The sequence below is a fragment of the Phacochoerus africanus genome, chromosome 9, assembly GCF_016906955.1.
Source record: "Phacochoerus africanus isolate WHEZ1 chromosome 9, ROS_Pafr_v1, whole genome shotgun sequence".
Classification (NCBI taxonomy): domain Eukaryota; kingdom Metazoa; phylum Chordata; class Mammalia; order Artiodactyla; family Suidae; genus Phacochoerus; species Phacochoerus africanus.
Genome location: NC_062552.1, coordinates 51100593 through 51126035, shown reverse-complemented (window position 1 = coordinate 51126035; position 25443 = coordinate 51100593). Strand labels below are relative to the sequence as shown.

Genomic DNA, 25443 nt, shown 5'->3' with positions numbered 1-25443 from the left:
GAGAGTACTACCTTCAACCACACGTGCTGAGCCTCCTGGAGGGGTAGGCAGGAGGGACTTCTGCTTGACTGAAGCCATTCTCTTGTTTTGAGGTTGCTTAGATGTCCCAGGGCTTGAGCTGGATCCTTTCACCTCTAGGGAGGTTCCATAGTGAAGGACATAAATCCTAGGCCTGTAGAACACTCTGGGGAAATGAAAGGTAATCTCCAAGGCTCCTTTGAGGATCTAATTCCCCAACTACTCATCCTTCAACACGAGGCTCTTTGCATGAGAAAACAGAACAAGCGAAGCCATAACTCAGGGGAGAGGACGAGGGACTGGATTAATTACACTCGCACCTGTTCCCTTCTGTAGAAGGCACCCTCCTTGAGGAAAGCGATGGAATCAAAGGTGTTTCTCCATCCCCAGCGGATAGCTCCTAGCGGAGGCTTTGCCAGAGTTTGAGAAACAGAAGGAAAGGGATGAAGGAGAGGAGGAGAGGAGAGAGATAGCGGTTTGTATAAGCTTCGCTCCCACTTGATTGGGCTCCCTTCCCTTTGGTCTCAACATCCTACTTAAAGGGCACTTTAAAATACTCTTTCCATTTGGAAATACTCCAGCCAAGGAGTCTGTGCCTTCCCTCCTTTGAAAGGCCTAGGCCTGACAAATTGCATTTTTGTGGGTTAGGTTGGGGAACCCTGCTTTTAACATTCTCCCACTTGAACTCACCCCCAGGGATCTGGAAGCTCCCCCCCGCCCCAAACGAGGAAGAGGAAGGAGCCCCAGGGGTCCCTTTGGGATAGTACAGAGTTAAATGCCTGCTCCAGATCCTGTCCATCCCTGCTTAGCGCTGGCACATCCCTGAGTGGTGACTGACTTAGTCCTGGTTGTGCCAAACACAACACATCCAATAAGGCTTTTCTTTCAGTTGGCTGTTTATCTAACTTCCTCTTTTTTAATTTTCGTATGAGGCGTTTCTAGAGAAGAGGCTGAGGTCACGGGGCCTCCTTCCAGATGTTGTTTTGAAATCAGTGTAACCATGGCATTGCTGGAAGCTGAAGACTCCATCTGGGCCAACTGAGTCATGCCTGGGTGCAAGGCAGGGCAGGAGCCAGGGCGGGACCACAGTGCCGCCGAGAGAAGGAGAGGGAGGGGGTGTTGCTGAGCGCACGGAGGCTCCTCTAGAAAAGGATACTGGGACCAGCTGTCACCAATTCTGCCCTGGCACTTTGGATTCAGGACCTGCTCCGACAACTAAAACCCTCCCTTGCTTAGAACCCACTAATGGATGGTTACAGATCACCTGTTCTCCCTAAAAAGAAAAACAAAAAACAAACAAAAAAAAAATGCTGTACAGTAGACAAGAAAATTATATTGGGGAAATAACAATTAAAAAAATAAATAAATAACTTTCAAAAACAGTTTAAAAAAAGAAAAAAAAAAAAGATCTGAGCTGGCCAATACCCTTCTTGGTCTCCCAGTTCATCCCTGCCCTACACTTGACTCGAATGCACACCACCCCTCCCCCACCCTCAGCAAATAAACCTCTTTCTAGCCTCTGGGTCCCCCTTCACCTCTGCCATTTGCACCGCATCATCTGGAGGCGTCTATTTGGAGATCCTCTTTTACCTCCTCCAGGATGCCCTTCCCCAAATAGAGCTGCACGTGAGGGATCTGCAGCCACGCCCTGAAACACGCCCTGGCATGATCTGTTTGGTCCTTGCCTCTGTCATTAGCCTGTGAGCACTGCAAAGCGACAAGTCTTGCCCACTGCCTGGCACATTACTGAAAGCACCTCACATATGCTATTGAATTCATTAACTCCTTAATTACTCAGTATCCCCATCCTAAAACAGAAATAAGCATAATAATTCAGTAATAACAATGTGCACTGCAGTGTTTCAGGTGGATTTTCTTTTGCAAATACTTAACACTTTATCCCCATAAAACTCATATTGTTATTAACATTCTCCATTTCATAGATGAGCAAATGGAGGCATGGAAAGGTAAAGTGGCTTGTCCAGGATCACACAGCTACTAGATGGGAAAGCTGGAGTCAAGCAGTTAGACAAATGAACGTGCACCTCCAGCCCCTGTGCCATACTATGTGAAAAAGGTGAAGCCTGACTTTGACCCCTTGCCAGTTTCCTCCCTTGGGCATGTTCATCTATAGCTTCCCAGGTCCCCAGGCTCTTGCCACTGGACAGGTGCCTAGAACACAGCTGCAGACCCGCTCTGCTGTGCACGGTGGCCCACACATAGGCACGTGGTGCCTCCTCAGCTCCACGTCTTTGCCAGCTCCTCCACCCAGGATTCCCTCCCACCCACCCCTGCTTTGTCCAACCCCGGGGTCTTCGGACGACGTCTCCCCTTTTCCTGATCCTTTTTGCACTCCCGAGTATTTCCCATCTTAGAACACGCCGTCATCGCTTTTCCCCCGTCATCGCTTTTGTCGGCCAGGTCAAAACCTGCAGTTCAAATCGCCACCTCACATCCTCCCATGCCCTCCATCCTTCCAAAGATAAATCCTGTTGGCTTTGGCTTGGAAATAAATGCCCACCCTGGCCATTCTCCGTGCCTGCAGCACTGCCCTCTCAGTCCCCCGTTTCAGCCTGGGTTGTTGTCATAGCTCTGCTAACTGGCCTCCCTACATGCCATTCTCAGCCCAGCAGCCAGAGTCCTCCTGAAAAGGATCATATCACTCCCCTGCTCAGTATCCCAGCGTTTTGCCCTCCTTCTTAGAATAAGACTCCACGTTGGCACCCGGCTACCACCCAACTCCAGCTCCGCCACTCCCCTCTTCCGTGAATACCCCGTGCACACTCTTGTCATCCCTGCTCTACAAGCAGACTCTTCTCTTTGTGTCTTTGCACATGCTGTTCCCGTCCCTCTGAAATGCTCTTCCCTCAGATGTTCAGAGGACTCCCTCCTCTGTTTCATGCATTCAGGTCCTGGCTCAAGCATCACTTCCTTAGAGAAGCCTTTTCAAAAAGGGCCGTGACCCCTCCTCATCACTCTCTACCCCTTTATCCTGCTTCATATTTCTTCAGAGCCCTTCACTAATATTACATCATATGCTAAGTCACTGACATCTATATCCACCAACCAGAATACAAGCTGCCCCAGCAGGGACTGAGCCTGGTTTACTCCCTAGAGCCGTGCCTGACATCGACCGAATGTCCTGAGACCCACCCCCAGAGACATGCCGCTTCCTTCTGAGCCTCCTACAGCCCTCGTGGAGTATCATTTTTTAATCCACTCTAGACAAGTTCCTTGAAGGCAGAGGCTGGATTCTTACAGGGCCTGGCACATAACAGGTGCTCAGGAAATACACAGTCAAACAGAAGCAAGAGAAAAGTTCCTTCGAGGAATCGGCTGGAATCTCAAACGATTTTTAAATTTCTTTGACTTGAGCTCGAACTTGGAGAAATTGGTATTGTTATTAATAAACCTGACTCTCAGCTGATCAATGATGTGCTATGGCTATGACATCATTCATAGCAACCCCAGAGCCTCGGCAGGCACCCCCAAGCCCACTGGGCTTCTGGTCCCTCCTTCTACCCTATCAGGGAAGCACAGGTCATATCAACAGATGGAGCTGCCTGGGCTGGGTGGGACCCTTGAAGCAGCTCAGTTGCTTGTGTCTGGAGATTATTAGGCTAGACCGGCTAAACTGTTACATAATGTTTCACAATGTTGTTTATTATACACGTGTTAAGCAATGATTTTCCTCTTCAAAGAGGCAAGTGGTGCAAAAAAACTGGATCCCCTCCAAAGGTACTGGAATGACTTCCCTACTTGCTATTGGCAGTCACATGACTGTGCCCAGGGGGACTTCGGCGGTGGTAAGATGTAGGAAAAACCCCTTGGGGCTGGCCCATCACTGAGTGGCCTCACCGGCTCCAAGGTTTGGGGCTGTTTGGACCCTTGAGAAGTTCCACCTTTGATGGAAGGCTGAAGGCCCAGTCCTTAGAATAATTCGAGACTCAAATCCTTTAATCAGCCTCTATCACATGGTACCCTGCAATTTCCACCTCGCAGTGATGACAAAAAAATGCAAATATGGTCTAACAGAAAAGAAAACATTCTGAATCCTGGCAGGTCTCCAAACCCTATTCAATTTTCCCTCTTCCCATCACTATGGCTCAGCTTGCCACCGTCAGCACTCATACCTGTGCTGGAACCGGCAGGGACCCCCTGGAGGACGTCCATGGTCAGCATCCAGCTGCAAACTCACTCAGCCTGACTCCTTACCCTGCTTAACAGACAGATGGGCTCCTTCTCCCTCCGGGCCCCATAAGTAGCTTCTATCGGGTTGTCAACTGGGTGTGATTGGAGCTGCCTGTGGTCTGCTGGATATTATCTGTCTGGAGATGAGCTCGTCTGAGTGTACTGACTATTGCACTTGGCATTTTTCCAGCAGGGATCAAGGCTCAGTTTACCTAGGGCTGCCACTGTATCTCAATGCATCTCACAAGCAGGAAGGTCAACTGAGCCTGATTCACTGCCTTGCTCATTGTTACCTTTCCAGCAGGCCCTGCCTCAGCTTCCTCCCTGCTCTTGTTCTGAATAGAGATCCTGCGCCTTTCCGACTTTGGAATGAAAGGGTTTGAAGACTTTAATACAGCACCAGAGGCCAACCACAGACTCCTCCAGCCCCACAAATCCTGGGCGCACCTTCATGAAAAACAGCCTCCTGTAGGTCTTGCCTCGGTCGCTCCCAGCTGTCTGGAGATGAGCGGCCTCGGAGGCCAGCGTGAGGTCAGGGGTGCTGCCGGGTCCGGTTTCCGACGTGTCTGCCAGCTGCATGGATGAGTGGAAAATTCTGTCCTTGCCCTGGCCCAGGGCAATCTCAAAAGGATCCGGATATCTCTCATCGGGGCTTGAGCCCTCGTCACTGGTCTTCGCATGACAGAGGATGAGGGACCGGGAGATGGACCGGAATTTGGTGGATTTTCGGCTCTTTCCAGAACGGCTGTGTGGCTCCATCCTCAGAGAGGAAGTAAAGCTGCCCTTCTTCCTTTCCTGATCCCTGGCCCTTGGCTGACGGGAGGCCACTTGACTGGGCTTAGCTACCACTTCATGGGTGCCTAGAGGAAAAAGAAAATGGGAAGAAGCAACGTGACTTGCAGCTGATGAGGGGAGCGAGACGAGCATCCAGGAGTTGGGCCATGAGTGCCTGGTACGGTGCCAGTGAAGAAGAGACAGCAAGATCCTCATTCGGGATCACTGGCCCTTTCGGGGTGCCAGCCACATGGGGTTCGGTGAGCCCACGTGTTGACCATGCCCTCCGCTCCCAGGCTCCTGGAGGCCAGAACATCTCCTAGCCAAACCCTTCGACAGACAGGGACACAGAGGCACAGAGAAGGACATGCAAACTCAAAGCCACAAAGAGCATTTGAAGAAGAGCCAGTGATCAGACTCACACTTTAATCAGAGTTAAAGATCACAGTTTTTTGTTTTCTTTTGTTTTGTTTTTAGGGCCATACCCGCTGCATATGGAGGTTCCGGGCTAGGGGTTGAATCAGAGCTACAGCTACTGGCCTACACCACAGCCACAGCCAGATCTAAGATGCGTCTGCGACCTATACCACAGCTCATGGCAATGCCGGATCCTTAACCCACTGAGCAAGGCCAGGGATCAAACCTGCGTCCTCACGGAGACTAGTTGGGCTCGTTACTGCTGAGACACAATGGGAATTTCCAAGATATCAGAGATTTTTAAACACAGACCAAAGTGGGCAGGGACCTCCAGACTACAGAGCCGACCAGGGTGAAGAGGAAGCCTACACCGCACCTGCCGGTCCCCTCTTCCTCCCCCTGGTGACTCCTATACCACCTCCCAGGAACCCCGAGAATTCATGGAGTCCAACCTGATGACTACTGATTTTCTAGGCCCTCAAGTCACAGAACAAAAGTCTATGAACTGGGGAGGTTGGGAATCTCACCTAATGCTGATCCGCCAGGATACCTGTGAGTGTAAAAGAGGGAGATGCATGGATGATGCACGCCAAAGTGCTCAGCATACAGCAGGCACCCGGCAAACCTGGGTGCCCTTCCCTGGGACCAGTATCATGGCCAGGCCTAGGGTCTCCTGCCCCGTCACCTAGTCCCACGGGAGCAAACCCTCCCAAGCTGGTGGATCAAAGTCTGCCGTCTCCCATCAGGCCAATGGCATCTCTGTCAGCCCAGCCCAGCTGAGCTTCACCAAGAGGCGCCTGCGTGGATTCCGTCTCTCCAGGAGGCAGGTGGCGATAGGGGCCCTGGTGCAACATCCAAAGATGTTCTGACTCAGGCCCAAGCCACAAAACACAGCCTGCTGCCAGGATAACAAGCTGTGGGATGCCCTTGGCCCATGCGTATTGCTGTTTGTGCACAACTAGTAGCGAATAAGGAAAAGCAGAGGCCTTCCAACATCTTATCAAGCACAAGCCCTTTCACATTATGTAATCCTCCCCCAAAGAGATCTTCTTAAAAGACAGTGTTTTTCAATACTCAGTTGCACCATTTTATCATTTTCCGCATTAGCCTTTGCATTTTTTTTATAAAGTGTTTTTTTTTTTAATTTTAAAATGTTTTAAATTTTTTGGCCACCTCGCAGCATGTGGAGTTCCCAGGAGAGGGATTAGATCAGAGCCACAGTTGCGACCTACACCGAAGCTCCGGCAATGCTGGAGCAGCCTTAACCCATTATGCTAGGCTGGGGATTGAACCTGCATCCCAGTGCTCCAGAGGAACTGCCAATCCTGTTGTGCCACAGCAGGAACTCCAGCCTCTGCATTTTATCGATGTGTTCACCAACCATCTATAGCAACCAATAGCAATGAATTAAAATGAATGAATGGGAATTCCCGTCATGGCTCAGTGGTAATGAACCTGACTAGTATCCATGAGGATTTGGGTTCAACCCCTGGCGGCCTCGTTTAGTGGGTTAAGGATCCAGCATTGCCATGAGCTGTGGTTTAGGTTGCATATTAGGCATGGATCTGGCATTGCTGTGACTATGGTATAGGCTGGCAGCTGCAGCTGCAATTCAAACGGTAGCCTGGGAACTTCCATATTTTGAAGGTGTGGCCTTAAAAAGCAAAAAAAAAAATAAATTAAATTAAAATTTAAAAAAAATTAAATGAATGAAAGAATAACTGTTTGAGAGCCTACAATATATATGGCACTCTTCTTAATGCTTTCGTGTAAATGCACTCAAGGAGTTCCCATTGTGGCCCAGCAGGTCAAGAACCCAATGTTGTCTGCATGAGGATACGGCTTCGATCCCTGGCCTCACTCAGTGGGTTAAGGATCCAGCATTGCTGCAAGGTGGAAAGTAGGTGGCAGATGCAGCTCGGATCCGGCCTTGCTGTGGCTGTGGTATAGGCTGGCAGCTATGGCTCCAATTGGACCCCTTGCTTGGGAATTTCCGTGTGCCACAGGTTCGGCTATTAAAAAGGAAAAATAAACCAACCAACCAACAAACTCAATGTTGGTCCATTTCACCAAGCACCCTCTTGGCAACATCCCAACATCCTATACTCTGCGTCCTTCCATCTCAAATAATAGCAAAGCCCCAAGCACAGATGAATCCAATCTTCTACTGAGTTCCATGCCTGCCTGCAGGTTTCTGAGCCCTGCAGGGGACACTCCCATTCCTGAGCAGCTTGGTACCAGGAAACATTCACCACCACCAACTGGGCCCCCAGCTCTGGCCAACAATTGTACTGTGTTTCCATGGTTAGCTTGATGATCCTTTCTCCATCACAACTATTTCAAGACTTCACTTTCTTCAAAACTAGATTTACCTCTAGTAATGTCACCTTCACAGAAACATAGACACATACAAGCTAGCAGACAGCAATCCTCCCAGCTTTTCACCATCAAATTTGCAAATCCAGGGAGTTCCCGTCGTGGCTCAGTGGTTAATGAATCTGACTAGGAACCACAAGGTTGCGGGTTCAATCCCTGGCTTTGCTCAGTGAATTAAGGATCCAGCGTTGCCATGAGCTGTGGTGTAGGTCGCAGACACGGCTTGGATCTGGCGTTGCTGTGGCTGTGGTATAGGCCGGCGGCTACAGCTCCGATTAGACCCCTAGCCTGGGAACCTCCATATGCCATGGGAGCAGCTCTAGAAAAGGCAAAAAGACAAAAAAAAAAGAAAAAGAAAAAGAAAAAGAAATTTGCAAATCCATTTGCCATCCATACAGACCTAAACATACCCTTTGTAGTGAAACATAGATCCTCCTACTAAGGCCAATCCACCCATCTGTTCTCTGAATCCTGCTCCTCATTCAGGTTTAGCAACAATAAAAATAATAATAGCTAACACTTATTGAGTGCTTATGAAGAATTGTTCTAATTGCTTTACCATTAGGTGTTCACAAAATCTACTGGACGTTCCCTCAATATCCTCATTTTACAAAAAAAAAAAAAAAAGATAACTGAGGCACAGAGAGGTTAGGTAACTTTCCCAAGATCACACAGCTAGAACTCGGTGAAAGCAGAAATCCCACGAGGCAGTCTGACCCTAGAGCCTGCATCTTTCCCATGGCTCCACACTGCCACTGATTATCATCTCTTTACCCTCTCAACCGTCTCAACCTCTCCCCTTTGTTCTGGGTTTGATCATCAACACAAAAACATACTCGTTCGTTTTTTAAAACCTATGTCTTGAGTCTATATCCTCCTCTTGCTAACTACCTCTCTTTAGCCCCTTCATGAACTTTTTCTTTTTATTATGATAAGAATACTTAAGATGAAATCTACCATCTTAACAGGTTTTTAAGTGTACAACCCAGTGCTCTTATCAATAGGCACAATGTTGACAATTGAACATTATCCAGCCATTCCTATCTTCGTGAACAGGTTTTATACTCTGTACTTTCTATCTTCAAGCTCACTTCCTCTATGAACCACAGGTCACAGAGTCCACTTCCTTCCCCCAAATCACTGAAACTCTGTTTTATCAGTTCTGCATTTTATATGCACGGGTCATGAACCCAAGTCTAGAGGGCATGGTCTGCTTGCTGGAAAACCTGCTTCATTTCTAGAGGCTCGAAACCTGAATGTCAATGCTCAGATCTATTGGCTATAGAATGGGGAGAATTCTTGTAAATCAACTATAATAGAAAAAATAAAAAATTATTAAGAAAAAGAAAAAAAAAGAATGGGGAGAATTCAAGCTTTTAGAGTAGTTCTTTTTTCCCCATGATTCACTTTTACTTCCAGATGGCATCTTTCAAATCCAAATTGTAAATGCTCTCCTTCCTGCTACCAGCCCCCAACCCAGGAGTTCATTTGCATTCTGTCCATTCAACTTCCCAGAACTAGTGGCTCTCAACACCAGCATCACTGTAAGGATTAATTTATCCATGCCTCTTTGCATTTTGTTCAGCTTCACTGGAACTCCCCACAGTTCATGGGATTCATGGAGAAGAGTGTGTGTGTGCGTGTGTGTGTGTGTGTGTGACAGTCATCACTGATCCATTAGGCATTTGAAATATTGAAAGATCAAGTTTAAAATCCTTCTGATTGTGCTGCTACTATTCAGGGAGAATATAAATGGAGTTGCTCATGCCACCACATGGAAAAGCCTGCCTGAAAGTGAAGCCAACACAGAAGGTACAGAATTCATGGAGGAAGGGAAGAGAGAGGAAGGAAGGGAGACAGAGAGAAAGTGAAGGATAAGCCTAATTGATACAACAGGAGCACCTAGATTCAGCCATGCCTGAAGTCGCTCTATTCACTTAGACAAGCTGATAACACTTCCTCTTTTTTGCTTAAAATAATCCCCCTGACATAGTTTGTTCTTCTCTCTGATGCCACTGGCACAAGTTATGGAAAACAGTCACATTCAAGGGCCAGGAGGCTTTTTTCTGAGACTGTCTTTTGCTCCCCATCCTGAGCCAAGGAGAGAAGCCAGCCATCCCTAGTCAAGGCCCAAACTCTTCTCCCCTTCAGTCCCTGGCTCTGGTATAAAGGCCTCTGGCCTTCTTTTTTTCACCAAACATTGCCACCATCTGCATGGGCTCTTAGACTGCAAACCAATCCCCTTTTCCCTCCATCTTCTACCCTAACCCATAAGAGCTGTCCCAGCAAAGGCCAGCGAGCTCACTGGGCATTTCCCAGGACGCAAGCATCTAGGGACCTTTGGGACCAGGTACAAGGCTGTGTGCTTCCCTCTGTGATGGAAAAGTTGGCTGCATGCAGAATTTAGGACAGCAGAGGGATTGAATACCAGGGGACCACTGAAGGCGTGTCTGATGAGTATCGTCCATCTTTAAAAATAAGCTTTTCCAGAGAGAACTGCGATTTCTGCAGTCTTGGCCCTGGCATGGGATGGCAGGAGCCAGGGGATAAAAGGCCAGCCATGCACCAGGGACAAGGGATTAACCCTTTGTCCAGAGCAAAGATGGTTTTCAAAATGAGCCTTGTCGTTATGGAAAATGTAAAAAAAAAAAAAAAAGGCGGGGGTGGCTGCAAAAGGCCTATAGAGAAGCCAGGATTGGACATCAGTGGGAGACAGCCGTTCCCTCTAGGCCTGGCATGGAGAGAGAGAGAGAGAGACAATAATTGAAAACATAGCGCCGTGATCACATGGTTCAGCTTAGCTTTGGTAATTGTGCTCAGGACATTGGAACCAGCTCTTGCTCCCTAATGGATACAAATGTCAGCAGAGCTTGGGGGCGAGCCCGGCCGTTCCTCAATTCCAGCCATCTTTAAAAGGTCAGAACTAATGAGCTTTCTCTGATTTTGCCCCCGGGGCCCCACGAGCCTTTGCCAAACTCTTGTCAGATCTGCTCTGCCCCCAGTGGGTCCTCCACCAGACTGTCTTGCGGGGCTCTTCCAGAGGCTTCTCAGTGAAGCACAGCTAAGGTTTCCAATAGGGCTAAGTCGACCAGCTGCTTCCACTTGCCAGCAGAAAAATCCAGAGGATCCGCTTCACCCTAGGAAGTGGCTCTCTTGCTCCCTGGAGTCCTTTCTTTCCAAACCATGATGGTATTTGCTTCCATAGAACATTCTGGAAGGGGTCTCCCCTTCACACATTTTGACCCACCTTGGCTGAGCTGTCATCTGTATAGAAAATGCAGAGCTGAAAGCACGAAGCTGAGGTGCAAAGAAATGGGCAGTTCCTCCTCTAAAGGGACTTGAAAAGCTTCCTGACTGGGTGCTGGGAGCAAGTCCTTCCTTTTTTCCTTCTTTCTTTCCTTCCCTCCTTTTCATGTGCTCATTCTCAGTGCTTGCTGAGAAAAGCTATTAGGCGCCTGTCTCTACACTGGGCAAATCTAACCCACTGGAGGGAAGGCCATGGTATTGCCATCTGGTTGAAATACACTTAATTCACCGGAGAACTCAGAGTAAATAACCAGATGGAGAAAGAGGAACTCCATCAAATGTGTTTCAAATTTCGGAATTCTCTGATAGTGTTCTATATCCAAGGCGATTTTTATAGTTTGGTCACTCTGGCTCAGGGGGTATTTTTTTTGTCTTGAGCTGAAAAGTGACTCAGAGATAAGAAAAGAAGGGAGGGAATTTATGACTCCTTTTCTTCCTAAAGGAACATCTTTAATAGGATTCCAGGGGACCTGCAGCTAGGACTGGTGGGGGGTGGGTCTATATACTCTGGCCACAGGACAGACGAATGGCTCAGGACCTCCCGGCCTCTTTCCTAACTGGAGTAGGTTGTGTCGAAGCCAGTGTTAGACCCTTGGTCTTTCGACCTCTGCACCGTTACCTCCTGGAGGGGAGAGACCACATCTCACTATTTTTATGTCCCCAGAGCTCTGCTGGGGCTTGGCACAGAGGTGGGACACCTGCACACCCAGTGAATGAATGACTAAACAGTGTACGAACATCTCAAAGGTCCCTTTGCCCTCAAATGACCTTTCTCACACCAGTGTGAGATGAAATGATGCCCAGCGTGATGATTAATTTGATGTGTCAACTCGACTGGGCTAAGGGATGCCTGGAGAGCTGGTGAAACATAATTTCTGAGTGTGTCTGTGAGGGAGTCTCTAGAAGACGGGATCAGCATCAAATCAGGTAGACTGAGGGAAAGAAGAGCTGCCCTCATCCACGTGGGCGGGCATCATCCAATCCCTTGAGGGCCTGAATGGAAAGAAAAGGCACAGGAAGGGCAAAATCACTCTCTCTGCTGGAGCTGGGCAGCCAGCTTTTCCTGCCCTTGGACTTTGGTGCTCCTGGTTGTTGGGCCTTCAGACTTGGGCCAGGACTCACACCACTGGCTCCCGGGGTTCTCAGGCCTTTGGGTTTGGGCTAAACTGTACCACTGGCTTCCCTGGGCGTCTGAATTGCAGACAGCAGATCTTAGGACTTCTCAGCCTCCACGTTCACATGAGCCAATTCCTCATTACAAATCTCCATCTTTGTATCTATCTAACTATCTATCTGTCTGTCTGTCTGTCTATCATCTATCTATCTATATATCATTTATCTATCATCTATCTACCTATCTATCTATCTATCTATCTATCTATCTATCTATCTATCTATCTATCTATCTATCTATCATCTAGCTAGCTAGCTAGCTATCCATCTATCTATCTATCTCCTATTGGTCTGCTTCTCCGCAGAGCCCTGACTAATACACCAGGGAAAACATCCCATCCAGGACCACAGAATGAAGGATCCAGATAACTGACTGACATCAGAGCAATGTCGAGCAGATGACACATTGAAGCCATTGGAAAAATATTCTGGAGTCTGCTTCTTTGGGAAAATCCTAAAGGCATGGGGAAATCCTGAGAGGGCTCCTCACATGGGCCACTGAACTTTCGGCATCCTGGAAGGCCATCGAATTCATCAACACACAGACACAAGTGGGGTCACCAGGATGCACCCTCCACCCCCCAAAGACCCAGGCCGCTGAGATGAAGGATGAAGATAGACAGGGCTATTCCCCTAGGCATGTACTCCCTCCAAGATGGTAAAGGCTGAAAATGCAATTAACCTCAAGAAGAACCTAGAGAAATCCAAGAAAGGCACATCCACTCACCTCTGTTCTGGAAGGACTGGCCAAGGGTAATTCCCCGTTAAATCCCAACGCCTAGAAGAAGGCTTCACATATGGAGATACTCAATAAATGTTGTTGACGGGAAACAGGCAGTCAGCTGCCCAGAGCTATCCACCAGGATGTTTGGGATTGGGAGCAGTGACAAGCAGGTGTACAGCTGTCCTGGAGGTGGCCTTAGTTTGTATGCCACATCCGCCCATTACCTATGCAACTTCAAGCAAAGCACTCAACTCTTTTATGGCTTTAGGTGATCACCTATAAAATGGTGAGCAATGCTCACCACTCTGAGAACAAAAGAAGATAATCCTGAAAGGGACTCAGCTTCCTGCCTGACACAAAACATGAACTAAAAAAGAAAGCAAAGGATTACTCAAAAAAATGTAAAGTAGGGAGTTCCCATTGAGGCGCAGCAGAAACAAATCCCACTAGGACCCATGAGGTTGTGGGTTCGATCCCTGGCCTTGCTCAGTGGGTTAAAGATCTGGCGTTGCTGTGAGCTGTGGTGTAGATCGCAGACGTGGCTCAGATCCTGCATTGCTGTGGCTGTGGTGTAGGTCAGCAACTGTAGCTCTGATCCAGCCCCTAGCCTGGGAACCTCCATATGCTGCAGGTGCAGCCCTTTAAAAAGAAAAAAAAAGGTAAAATAGTATAAACCACCTAAATGTACATCAAGAGGAGCTTTGATTAAATATATTATGATATATTTACACAATGGAACATTATGTAAGCAATATCAAGGATCAAAATATGGGTGTGGAAAGAGGTCCACAGTATATTGTAAATCTAAGAAATACCATAAAGTAATCATATTGACTATTTGGGTTATAAAAATATACTTGTATGAATAATCATGAAATTGTTGGTAATTTTTTTTTGAAAGTATAGTAAGGTGCTTGGGGATGGAATTTACGGCAAGTTTTTCCTTTCTATTTAATAGCTTCCTGTTCCTGATTTCTGTTGATGACAATCATGCATCAAAATTATAACCAGAAAAATAAAGGTTTCTATGTTGAAGAATAAAAATTGAAATTTATGGCTCTTTTTGTTAACCAGCAGTTCTGATTAACTTTATAATTTTCTCAGCTTTGAAAATAGCCAATTTTAATTTTTATTGAGATTGCCTTAGGTATGCAGGTGAATTTGGGGAGAATGTCTTCCCATCCAGGAACACTTTTTAATTGTCGTTTTGTTTTTATATTTTATTTTATATTTTATTCTAGATTTACATTTTCTTTTCAGACCTTCAAACCAATTTTTTCTTCTTGTTCATATGGGCTTTAAGTAACTCTAATAGCATTGATTCCTCAGCACTTTTGTTACTGCTTTCAATGGAACCATTTATAAAATATTTTTTTCTAATTGGTTATGGCTTATCTACAAGCGAGTTATGACTTGTGCAGATTTATTTCATAAGAGGCAATCTGACAGCTGTCTTATTGCAGAAACCATTCAACAGGTTCACTTGAGTTTCCAATTGTGTGATCTCTGAATGTTCACACACTCACCATTGTAATAAAAAGCTAGAAATTCTCCTCTGAATATCCCTTTGGCCGCAACCCATAAATTTTGAAACATGATGCTCTAATTGCTATTTTAGAAATGTTCTATAGTTGCAGTTTTTATTTCAAATTTAAACTCAGTTTTCTAGAAGACTGCTGTTATTAGTGTTAATTTCTTCTGGTTAAATTTCCAAGATTTAGCCTTGTTGTTCTTGTAATTTTTTGTTAGAAAATGCCAGTTTAGTTGTATCGTGGCCACAGGATATGTCCTGGACAATTTTTATTTGTTGGAATTTATTGGGGTTCATTTCGTAAACCAGTATGTGATGTCACTAAATATTTTCAATGGTCTGCACACATTTGAAAAGAATGATGATTCTCTGGAGTTTCAAATATGTAATATTCAAATGTGATATTAAGCTACATATATATGTATATATTCAATCGTGTAAGTCATTAACTCTTTATATTTTGTCTACTTAATTTGAAAAACCTTAGAGCATTGAAATCTGGTACCATATTTGTAATATATGTCCAAAATGTTTGTTTGACATATTTCAATGCCTTGCTTAGGTGCATAAAGTTCCCTGAGTTTCCCTGAGTTTCATATCTCCATTGCATGTTCTTCTTTGATCATGTTGTAAAAAGTACTTCATGATCTATTTAACAGTTGCTTTGGTTTTTATTTTGTCTGACAGAATTAACAATGTTATCCCACTTTCTTTTCATCTGCATTTGCATGTTTTTTGCCCAAATCTTTGCTTTTAACGTCATTCGATTTAGTTTTAAATGTGTCTCTTAAAGTGGGATGAAGTTGGAGTGGGACAGAGAGTTTGTTTCTTGGGGTTTCTTTTTTTTAATAATCAACCCCTTCTAATTTGACTTTATACATTTTCTTTTTTAATTATAGTTGACTTACAATGTTCTGTCAATTTCTGCTGTACAGCAAAGTGACCCAGTTACCCATATATATATATATATATATATATATATATATACCTTCCTTTTCTCACAGTATCTTCCATCACGTTCCATCACAAACGATTGGATATGGTTCCCTGTGCTGTACAGCAGACTTCATTGCTTATCCATTCTAAATGTAATAATTTGCATCTCCTAACCCCAAACTCCCAGTCCATCCCACTCCCTACCCTCTCCCCTTGGCAACCAAAAGTCTGTTCTCCATGTCCATGAGTTTGTTTATTTTCTGTAGTATTTGGCTTTCTTAATTTCCCTTTTTTAAAGCTGAATCTGGGAGACTTCCTTTTTTAATATATAACCTTACATATTATACTATATTGTATATATTTGATACACACTTAATATACAACTTCATTTCTTATACTTTTTTTTTGTCTTTTTAGGGCAGCACCCAAGGCATATGGAAGTTCCCAGACTGGGGTCAAATTGGAGCAGCAGCTGCCAGCCTGCGCCACAGCCACAGTAACTCCAGATCCAAGCCACGTGTGTGATCTATACCACAGCTCACGGCAACGCTGGATCCTTAACCCACTGAGCAGGGCCAAGGGCCAAACCCACACCCTCATGGAGGCTAGTCAGGTTTGTTATCACTGAGCCACAACGGGAACTCTCCAATATATCTTATATCTTAATTGAGACATCTTCCTTCTGATATTGTTTTGCTCTCTTTAGGTGGCTTCTTAACTGCCTCCTTTTCTTGCTTTCCAGGCAAGTCATTCACTCTTTCTTATCCTCCTTAATGAATCAGAGGTTTTACATCCTATTTTTATGTTGTAGGTGGCTCCATAAGAAAATTTTGGAAGTGATATTTGAGCAAAGATGTTTCCTCTTCATCCATCCCAGGAAAGACACTGTATCTGATGCCTCTTCCTATAGGTGCCGGGAACTCTTTCACTTCCTCCCCATCCCAACCTCTCAGTCTGCACTTCAGAGCAAATAGTTTGGGGAAGGACATTATGCATTATCTCTTTCAAGATTTTTTTTTTTTTTTGGTCTTTTTAGGGCTGCACTTGCGGCATATGGAAGCTCCCAGGATAAGTGTTCAATGGAGCTACACCACTGCCACAGCAACACAGGATCCGAGCTGCGTCTGTGACCTACACCACAGCTCATGGCAACACTGGATCCTTAGCCCACTGAGCAAGGCCAGGGATCGAACCCGTGTCCTCACAGATACTAATCGTGTTTGTTAACTGCTGAACCATGACGGGAGCTCCCGAGATTATTTTTTATTACTTGTATTATTTCAAAATCCTGTTAAGAACAATGACTTTGAGCCAGCCTTCTGAGATTTAACTTAAAGCCAGCCTTATTTTGTGCCCTGAATGTCCACTCTTTCATTAGCACAGTCTGCCCCGTCCACCCTCACAAGTTCTTGTTCTGCTCCTTTCTTGAACTCTGTACACTGCAGTCCTAAACCCTTTAGTCTCCTGAACAACCCTCATTTAATCTAGCCCGCCAGCCACGGCGCAGACAGGTCTCAATGTCTTGTAACCTGGTTCTCTGTAACCCTTGCTGACGCTACATTTTCATCACTCTTCAGATTCCATTTTTAGACAACACTCCTTTGAATTAAAACCACACCCTATCCAGACCTAGGGCTCTTCTAGGTGTCTTTCTGTGTGCAAAGTGGCGATGTAGTAAACTGGTAATAAATCTGTACATACCACTCAACTACAATCTAAAAATGAAAAAAGATTAAAAACAACAACAACAAAGCAAGTTTAAAACAAACTCAAGATATGACCCACTTGCTAAAAGACTTGGATCAAGAAAGATGCTCAAAACACCCCCATGGATAAACAATGAGGATCCTTTCCTGGGGAAGGCATGGCAGGGCCATCAAATTAAAATCCCATGATCTCTAAATAGAACAGAGAGGATATTCAAAGAAAAGCAAAATACAGCTACAAATCATCTTAGAGTCTCTGGCCTGAGAGGAGTGTTCTGCCTTTGTTGTCCAACTGCTGCCAGTGTGTGTGTGTGTGTGTGTGTGTGTGTGTGATGACTGTTTGGGGTTTGGGTTTTGGTAAGAGATAATATATCATCTTTCAATACGATTTTCTACTTGTCTCAACACACACACATGCACAAACACTTCTATTGTTTTCTTGTGACAGTGAGCTCAAGGCAGGGGCTCAGACACGGAGGTCCGGCTGGAATTGACCCTGAACACCCTTAGAGGATGAGGAGAAGCAGGAAGGAAAGGGACAGCACATGAGGCCGGCCTGCCTGCCCATTTGCTCCGACTCCTTCAATTGCCGAAACTCTTCTAGTCAATAAGGAACAGGACAGGAAAAGAGAAAGATCACTTCACAGCAGACTGAGGTCTGGAATGCCTGCCTTGGATCATGGGGAGAAGACCAGCATGTTGAAAGGCAACATCAGGAATATTTGGGACTTAAAATGCTCTCCTAACACATCTCTGCTATTCCAGATCCCAACGTCCTTTCCACAGCACGGTTTTGGAATTTTTGTAAATCCTGACTTATGGTAAGAATTTACATGTTACATGACAATACATACCACATAGACACACATAAGATGTATATACATATTTATAAATATACAAATAAACACATATGAGATGTATATACATATTTATAAATATTCAAATAAAAGGCTTATGAAAGAATACACTTACTACAGTGTAATCATGGAAAAACCTGGCAAACATAATATTAAAATGGTTTTGCTAAGAACCTATTCTTCTTTTTGTTGTTTGTTTTTATCTTTTTAGGGCCGTGCCCGCGGCATATGGAGGTTCCCAGGCTAGGGGTCTAATTGGAGCTACAGCTGCCGGCCTACACCACAAGCCACAGCCACGCCAGATCCAAGCCACGTCTGTGACCTACACCACAGTTCATGGCAACGCAGGATCCTTAACCCACTGAGCAAGGCCAGGGATCGAACCCACAACCTCATGGTTTCTAGTTAGATTTGTTTCCGCCGCACCATGATGGGACTCCCTGAGCCTCAGAATCTTTTCACGTGTCTGTTGCTTTTACGGCACCTGCTCATTCTTACTCAGGGACCTGTGCTGATCCAGATTTGAGAGATGGGATGAACCCTGAAATTCTCTGTTCACATCTTTCGCATGTGGATGGAAGACTGAGCCAGGGCTCAGGTAGCCTCTCGCTTTCCCTTGCCTGATGAGAGTTGCTGTGAGCAGCAAGGAGGGCAAACCACTGCCGGCTGAACGGGAGTAAAGAGAGCTTCTGCATTATTCAGAGAGCACATTTGGGGGGGGAGGCCCACCTCCTTTTGACCCGGCAGGATAGCCGTGTCCTAGCTGCTGTCACTCTCTGCCTGAGAAGCATTTCTTGCCGAGTTTCAGACAGAAGCAAGACCAGCAGAGATCCCCGCCCTGGGTGGTCCCCAGAGCTAGGTCAGTGCCCAGAGGTGGCGCCAGCCCTCCAAGGTGCTCCCACTCAAGGCACACCGTCTCCTCCAGCATCCACAAGCATCACAAGCACAGCAGCTCCCAGGGGGCTCTACCCTTCCACCCAGGTATCCCGCTCCTCCACAAGCTGACCTCAGCATCCTTGCATGCTTCCAGGCAGACCCCTCAATGTTTCTCCCATAACTTGCCGAGCTTACAGGACCAATGTAGATTTGTCCTTATTTAAGCTGTGATCCAAAAGAAGAACCCAAAACCGATTCCTACTTTTAGGCCGCCTTCCTAACCAAACTCCAAGCTCTTAGTTTGTTTATTTCACCTCACTGGGTATTCTCCTCCCTGCAGATACGAGTATGTGGCTATTTTCACTGATTCGTGTCTTAGTATCAAGAAAGTCTCATAGATGAAAATGTGTTGCCAGACCAAGTGGACGAGGCCAATATTACCTGTTATTATTAGAGTTAGGCTTGCTGTTATATCGATATCGGTCTCTTTTTTTTTGCCTTTTTTATCTTTTTAGGGCCACGTCCGCGACATATGGAGGGTCCCAGGCTAGGGGTCTAATCAGAGCTGCAGCTGCTGGCCTTGCAGCTGCTGGCTTACACTAGAGCCACAGCAGCATGGGATCCAAGCCGCATCTGGGACCTACACCACAGCTCAGGGCAACACCGGATCCTCAACCCACTGAGCAAGGCCAGGGATCGAACCTGCAACCTCATGGTTCCTAGTCGGATTCACTTCTGCTGCGCCACGATGGGAACCCCAGTCATTTATTTTTTGACAACTATTTTCTGAGATTGGTCGTGTGCCATGTGATGATGATGTAAAGATGAAGACAGGGTCCTTCACAGCCAGTCGGAGAAGACAGCTGTGTAAACGGATAATATTCCTAGCATGGAAAATCTAATAATAAAGGTTTGACTCAGGTGCCACAGTCCGAAATGACCTTATGGATGGTTTCACCAAGGAACCAGCCCAGGAGCTGAGGAGGGTTCTCCACGTGGAGAAGGGAAGACAGAAGGTTTGGCAGAGAGCAGTTCCAGTAGAGAGAACAACCTGCATAGGCACGAAAAGCTTGAAAAGAGCCCTCTGTATTCAGATCAGAGCAGATCTCTTGGAGGCACTGGAGCCTGGGGATGTGAGCAGGGGGAAGGGACCAAATCGTCAATTCAGAGAGAGGAGCAGTCACAGGCAAGGAGTGAAGACCCCATCCTGTCAGCGAGTGGATTTCCTTTCCAAGTCCACTCTTGCCCCGTCACCTCCAAACCCTGGGAGGCTGGGGGGGGGGGGGGGAGGAAGCTGGGGCCCAGAAAGAGGAGGAAGGATTTTGGCAAGAGGGCAGGTCTCAAACTCCTGGCCTGCCTTCAGCCTGAAAAATCCTGCTTCTAACTGTTTACATATGAATTTTTACAAAAGATTTCAACTCTAAAAAGGGTTCCATGGATAAAAAGAACTAGAAAACAACTGCTGTAGGTAATTATAATCCAACTCTGATTTTCATGTGTGCGTTTCAGAAACAGGACTATTTGTTGAGGCATATGGAGCAGAGTAATTAAGAGTGTAGATTTTGGAGTCAGACAAGGCTGGAGTTCGGTTCCACTTGCCAGCTGAGGGACCCTGGGCAAGTCACCTCATTCTCAGTTTGGGGGCTACGCTACTTAACTCGGGGTTGTTATAAGACTCTGATAAACTGATGTAGGTGAAGATCTTAGCACAGAGTCTGGGGCAGGAAGAGTGGCTGGGGTATTAAGTATGATGAATAAGCCTCAGCGGGGGTGAACAGGTGGCTAGCAGGGGCTTCGAGGAGGGGACCAGCCCACCCTGCCAGCTCATGCCCTCGCCATGTTGGGAATACAGGAGGTGCCCTCTACTGTGGTTCTAAGTGTTGACCCCCACTTAACTGTGGGAAAAAGGAGAACAGGACAGAGGAAAGGAATAGAGCCATCCTGTCCTTCTGAGCAGCCTGGAGAAAGGGAAACGAGGCATCCCGGGCTGTTTGGGGAAGGCCTGGCACAGGGCTCCTGAGACAAGGGTGCTGCCTTCAAGGGGCTCAGCCCAAAACAGGAGGATTTCACTTGGCAAGAGAAGGGACTGGATGCTTCCTCTTGTCCACAGGGAGCAAGGAATCTGCTAGGTTCCTGAGTCCTCTGACCTGCAGACAGCAAGCACGTCGACCCACCCAAAGAACAGCAATGGTTGGGGCTGAAACTACGTGGAGGATGTCTAAAGCAAGTGGACCCTCATCTGAAGCAAGCGGAGTGACTGCTGCACAGAGAGAACACTCTTCCCACAGGCAACACCCGCCCGGGAGCGGGGTAGCCTGGCGGGCAGTGGGGACAGCCGCCTCTGGGCACCTCCACTCCTTCCTCTCCAACCTTCCTTCTGCCTCTTCCACATCCCCAGTCCCAAGGATGACATCTCGGCTGATAAGGCAGAAATCTCAGAACCAGAAGCTCCGGGGGCTGCAGAGCGAGGACCAGTGAGAGCCCCCTCCCCACCCAAGCTCCCAAGCAGCTTCCTCCTCCCCCCACTCTGCACACAATTCTCACCCAAGAGACTGGTTTCTGCTCCAGCCCCCCCACCCTCCCACCAGCTTCCAAACAGGAAACCAAGTTCGAGCAACCAAGCCCTTCCCCAACGCAGGTCAAAGGGGCCAGCCTCCAGCCTCCAACAGCTGCCCAAGGGACTGTCACTCGCCCAGGCCCACCTACCTCTCTGTTCACAGTCCCTGGGGCTGCCTCCTCCTTGGCACCGCTCTCCACCTGCCCAGCCAGGACCAAAGCACCATTAAGCCCGGAAAAGCCAGGACCCAGGCCTGGGTCAGAGCCTCAAAGAATGAGAAAGGGATGCTTGTTTCTCCCTCAGACTGATCTGCGGAGCAGACTCCGATAGCTGGGATGCGGTGAGTTGGGCACTGCTTTCACCACCTGCTCTGGGCAGGTGACTCAGGGCAAACGGGTCCAAACTGGCAGGGCTGGCGCGGAGACTCCCAACCCGAGCCATCTGACTTCTCGGCGTGAAGACGCGTGGTCCAGAAGGGCTGGGCTGCCAGCGCTGTGAAGCTCAGCCTCAGTACAAAGTCCACCATCTGCTGGGCTGGCAGAGAATATCCAGGAGGTCAGCCCTGCTCAGAACCCCAGAACCCAGCAAGGCTCCTTCACTGTGGCCCCCATTGCTCCCCACCCCCTGACTTCCTTGGACAACCCAGAAGTGGTACGAAAGTAACAAACACTACTCAACGCCTCCAAAGTGCCTGGCAAATGTCAGCTTACACGATCTCACCATCCATCCAGTACTCATTCCACAAGTGAAAAAGTCACTGCACAAAAATTCATCAAGCACCTACTATGTGCCAGGCCTGGTGACCTTGGGTCACAGCCCATCACTGGTTCAGCCAAATCCAGTGACTTTCCAGAGCTTACCTTGCTAGTAAGTCATCAAGCCAAGGGTCTCATCAAGAACCACCCGACCCCAAAGCTCAGGCTCTTTTTTCTTTTTTGGCCGCCCCATAGCATATGGAGTTTCCGGCCAGGAATCAGATCTGAGCCACAGCCCTAAGCTGCAGCTGCGGAAACACCAGATCCTCAACCCACCAGGCCCAAGCCAAGGATCGAACCTGCGCGACCCAGCGCTCCCAAGATGCGGCCGATCCCATTGCACCACGTCAGGAACTCCAAAGCCCAGACTCTTTTCATGGTATCACATTGCCTCCTTACGACAGGCTGTCCTTAAAATAAGAAACTGGCTCTTAGGAGCCAGTCTAGTCCTCAGGCCAGCAGTGGGCATCAAGGGGGAGGCCTCCGGGGGACAAAAATAAAGGAAAAAAATAAGTTTTGTACTAGGGTTGAACACATAGAAGATTTTGCTAGAAATGCTAATTCTCAGGCCTTCTGTACCGGAAAATGAGGGTGGAGCCTGGCACTCGGCTTTTGCAAGCCCTCCAGGTGATTCTGGTACCTGCTCACGTTCAAGAACCAAGGCCTTATGAAGAGCATGTTGAGAAGCACAGCACCAAGGCACAAAGCACGTCGGTGCATCCTTTCAGGATTCTCATCATGTGACCAGAGTGCTTCCCCCTGCCCCCCGCTGCACGTCCCCTCAGAGCACCTAATCTAGGTGACATTTAACCCATCTGCCCCTTAAGGACCATCCCACGCGTCTCTCCTAAGCATGGCCTCTGTAAGCTGTCTGTAAGCGCCAGGCCGGGACATCTGTGTGGCCCTGTCGTCTAACAAATGGAATGTCTGCCACCGCTCACCACCAAACATTTCAGGGATGGACGGGGGTTTTAATGAGGGTGTAGGCGCAACTCGTAGGAAGCCCCAGGAATTCCGGGCAAGGCTTCAGAGATCCAGTCACTGAAGTGGGACCCAGGCCCACAGTCACAAGGAAGGCACTTTGGGGATAAAGCGGCCTTTGTCAGGGTGTGCGGGGGACAGCTCCGCATTGCAGGGCTGAGTCTGGAGCACCGTGGAATCAATTCTAAAGTACCCAGAACATGGGCCTTGGTCACACTGCCTACTCCCCTCACATCTGCAGTGCAGGCTGGGCCAGGCCCAGAGATCAGCCCTCAAGGCTGCTTCACTGGCAGTAAGGCTGGGGGTGTGGGGTGGGAGCGATTTGGTAGCTAAGGTGTGAGATCCCTCAGCTTGGGAGGGCCCCACAGCCTCCCTCCCACACCAGGCCTAAGCTCCTCCCAGGTCACCTGGGCCGAACCCAGACCCTGCTTCTCCATGTTCAGATGATACATGGCTTGTCCACTCTCAGAAGGCGAAGGTGCTCCTGCCCAGACTGTTACTGACTCAGGGTGGTTTCCCCTGAGGTGGAGACCGTATCACGTCAGTGCCCTCCACGACCTCTTCCAGAAAAGGGAGAGCCTTCCCTCTGAGCCCTAGAACTCTCCGAAGGCCAGTTCACCTCATGCCTGAAGAAAGGGGGGCAGACGCAGCTGGGAGATCCCTGCCCTGGTGAGAACTGGGGAACCCCCGCTGCACACCAAAGCTCGGCCGTGGGAGCCTGGTTACATCTCAGCTTCGGTTTACTCATCTGCTCAATGGAATTAAAGACTCCCACCCACTGCAGGGTGTTAGAGAGAGACAACAGAAGAGGGATCCTCGTGCAACAGCTCGGCAAATCCCTGTGCTTAGAAATAACCAGGTGGAGTTCCGAGCATGGCTCGGGGAGAGGAATATGACTTGCATCCAGGAGGACATAGGTTCAATCCCTGGCCTCACTCAGTGGGTTAAGGATCTCGCATTGCCGTGAGCTGTGGTGTAGGTCACAGACACAGCTTGGATCCTGTGTTGCTGTGGCTGTGGTGTAGGAGAGCAGCTGCAGCTCCAATTAGACCCCTAGCCTGGGAACCTCCAAATGCCCCAGGTGCGACCCTTAAAAAAAAAAAAAAAGATAAGAAAATCACCATGCCCTCCTCATATCATTAACTCAGTTTTCCCTTAGCATGAAAATCAATCAAAATTCAGCCCATGAGACCTCCCTATGTACTTGCACACACACTCATGCACACACGTGCACACATATCTCCACTCTCAGTTATATGAAGCAGGGCTGCCATTTGCAGAGAGCTTTCCATGTATTAGACACTCCCATGAGCACTTTATTTTGTTTAATCCTTTCACCCTCTCTGTGAAGTAGGTTCTATTTTTTTTTTTTTTCCTTTTAGGGCCACACCTGCAGCATATGGAGGTTCCCAGGCTAGGGGCTGAATCAGAGTTGCAGCTGCTAGCCTACACCACAGCCACAGCAACCCAGGATCTGAACCACATCTGTGACCTACACCACAGCTCACAGCAATGCCGGATCCTTAATCCACTGAGCAAGGCCAGGGATCGAACCCGTGTCCTCATGGATACTAGTTGGGTTCGTTAACCACTGAGCCATGATAGGAACTCCAGTAGGTTCTATTTTTACACCCATTTTAGAGGTGGAGCAACTAGAATATGCTGCTGGCCTTTCTGGAGCAGCCTCACAGCCCCTGGATGTATCCACAGGCCATGCTGCCTGCAAAGTCTGAGAAGAAGTGGACATTTCAGGAAGGAGAGGAGCTCACTGTGTTGCTCCTTCCAGCTTGTGGAGCCCAGAAATCTATTCAGCAAGTGATTCTGAGGCTTGCTAAAGTCTCATAACCAACGACCTACACTAGAACACATAACGCATGTTGAAGGTCAGGGCATAAAGTGACAAGACACTCCTGCATGTGTCCCATCAGATTAGTGCCAAGTGATCAGGAGGCCTTTCCTACAAGTCTCCCTAGACCGCCAGCATCTTCTGGGATTATACCAAGAGTTCTATTTATTATTTTTATATTTTTTGGCCATGCCCACAGCAGGTGCAAGTTCCAGGACCAGAGATCCATCCCGAGCCACAGCAGTGACCCAAACCACAGCAGTGACAATGCCGGATCCTGAAGCCCTAGGCCACTGGGGAACTCCCCAAGAGTTCTATTTATACAGTGATGTTTTACTTTTTTTAACTATGATTACATTTTCTTCTGATGCTTTTTGCCCTTTTGTTTTTTGCAAGGACAGAAGTAATACCTGCTTGCC

General features: G+C 47.6%; 1 protein-coding gene across 4 annotated transcripts in view; it reads right to left on the bottom strand.

Moving 5' to 3' along the window:
- Positions 1-25443, bottom strand: part of IL16 (interleukin 16) — a 128535-nt gene that overhangs the window by 91179 nt on the left and 11913 nt on the right. For all 4 annotated transcript variants that reach the window (XM_047795470.1, XM_047795467.1, XM_047795468.1 and 1 more), the window contains exon 2: positions 4657-5069. In XM_047795470.1, coding sequence (XP_047651426.1) covers positions 4657-5069 — 413 coding nt within the window. The remainder of the gene's footprint in view (positions 1-4656; positions 5070-25443) is intronic.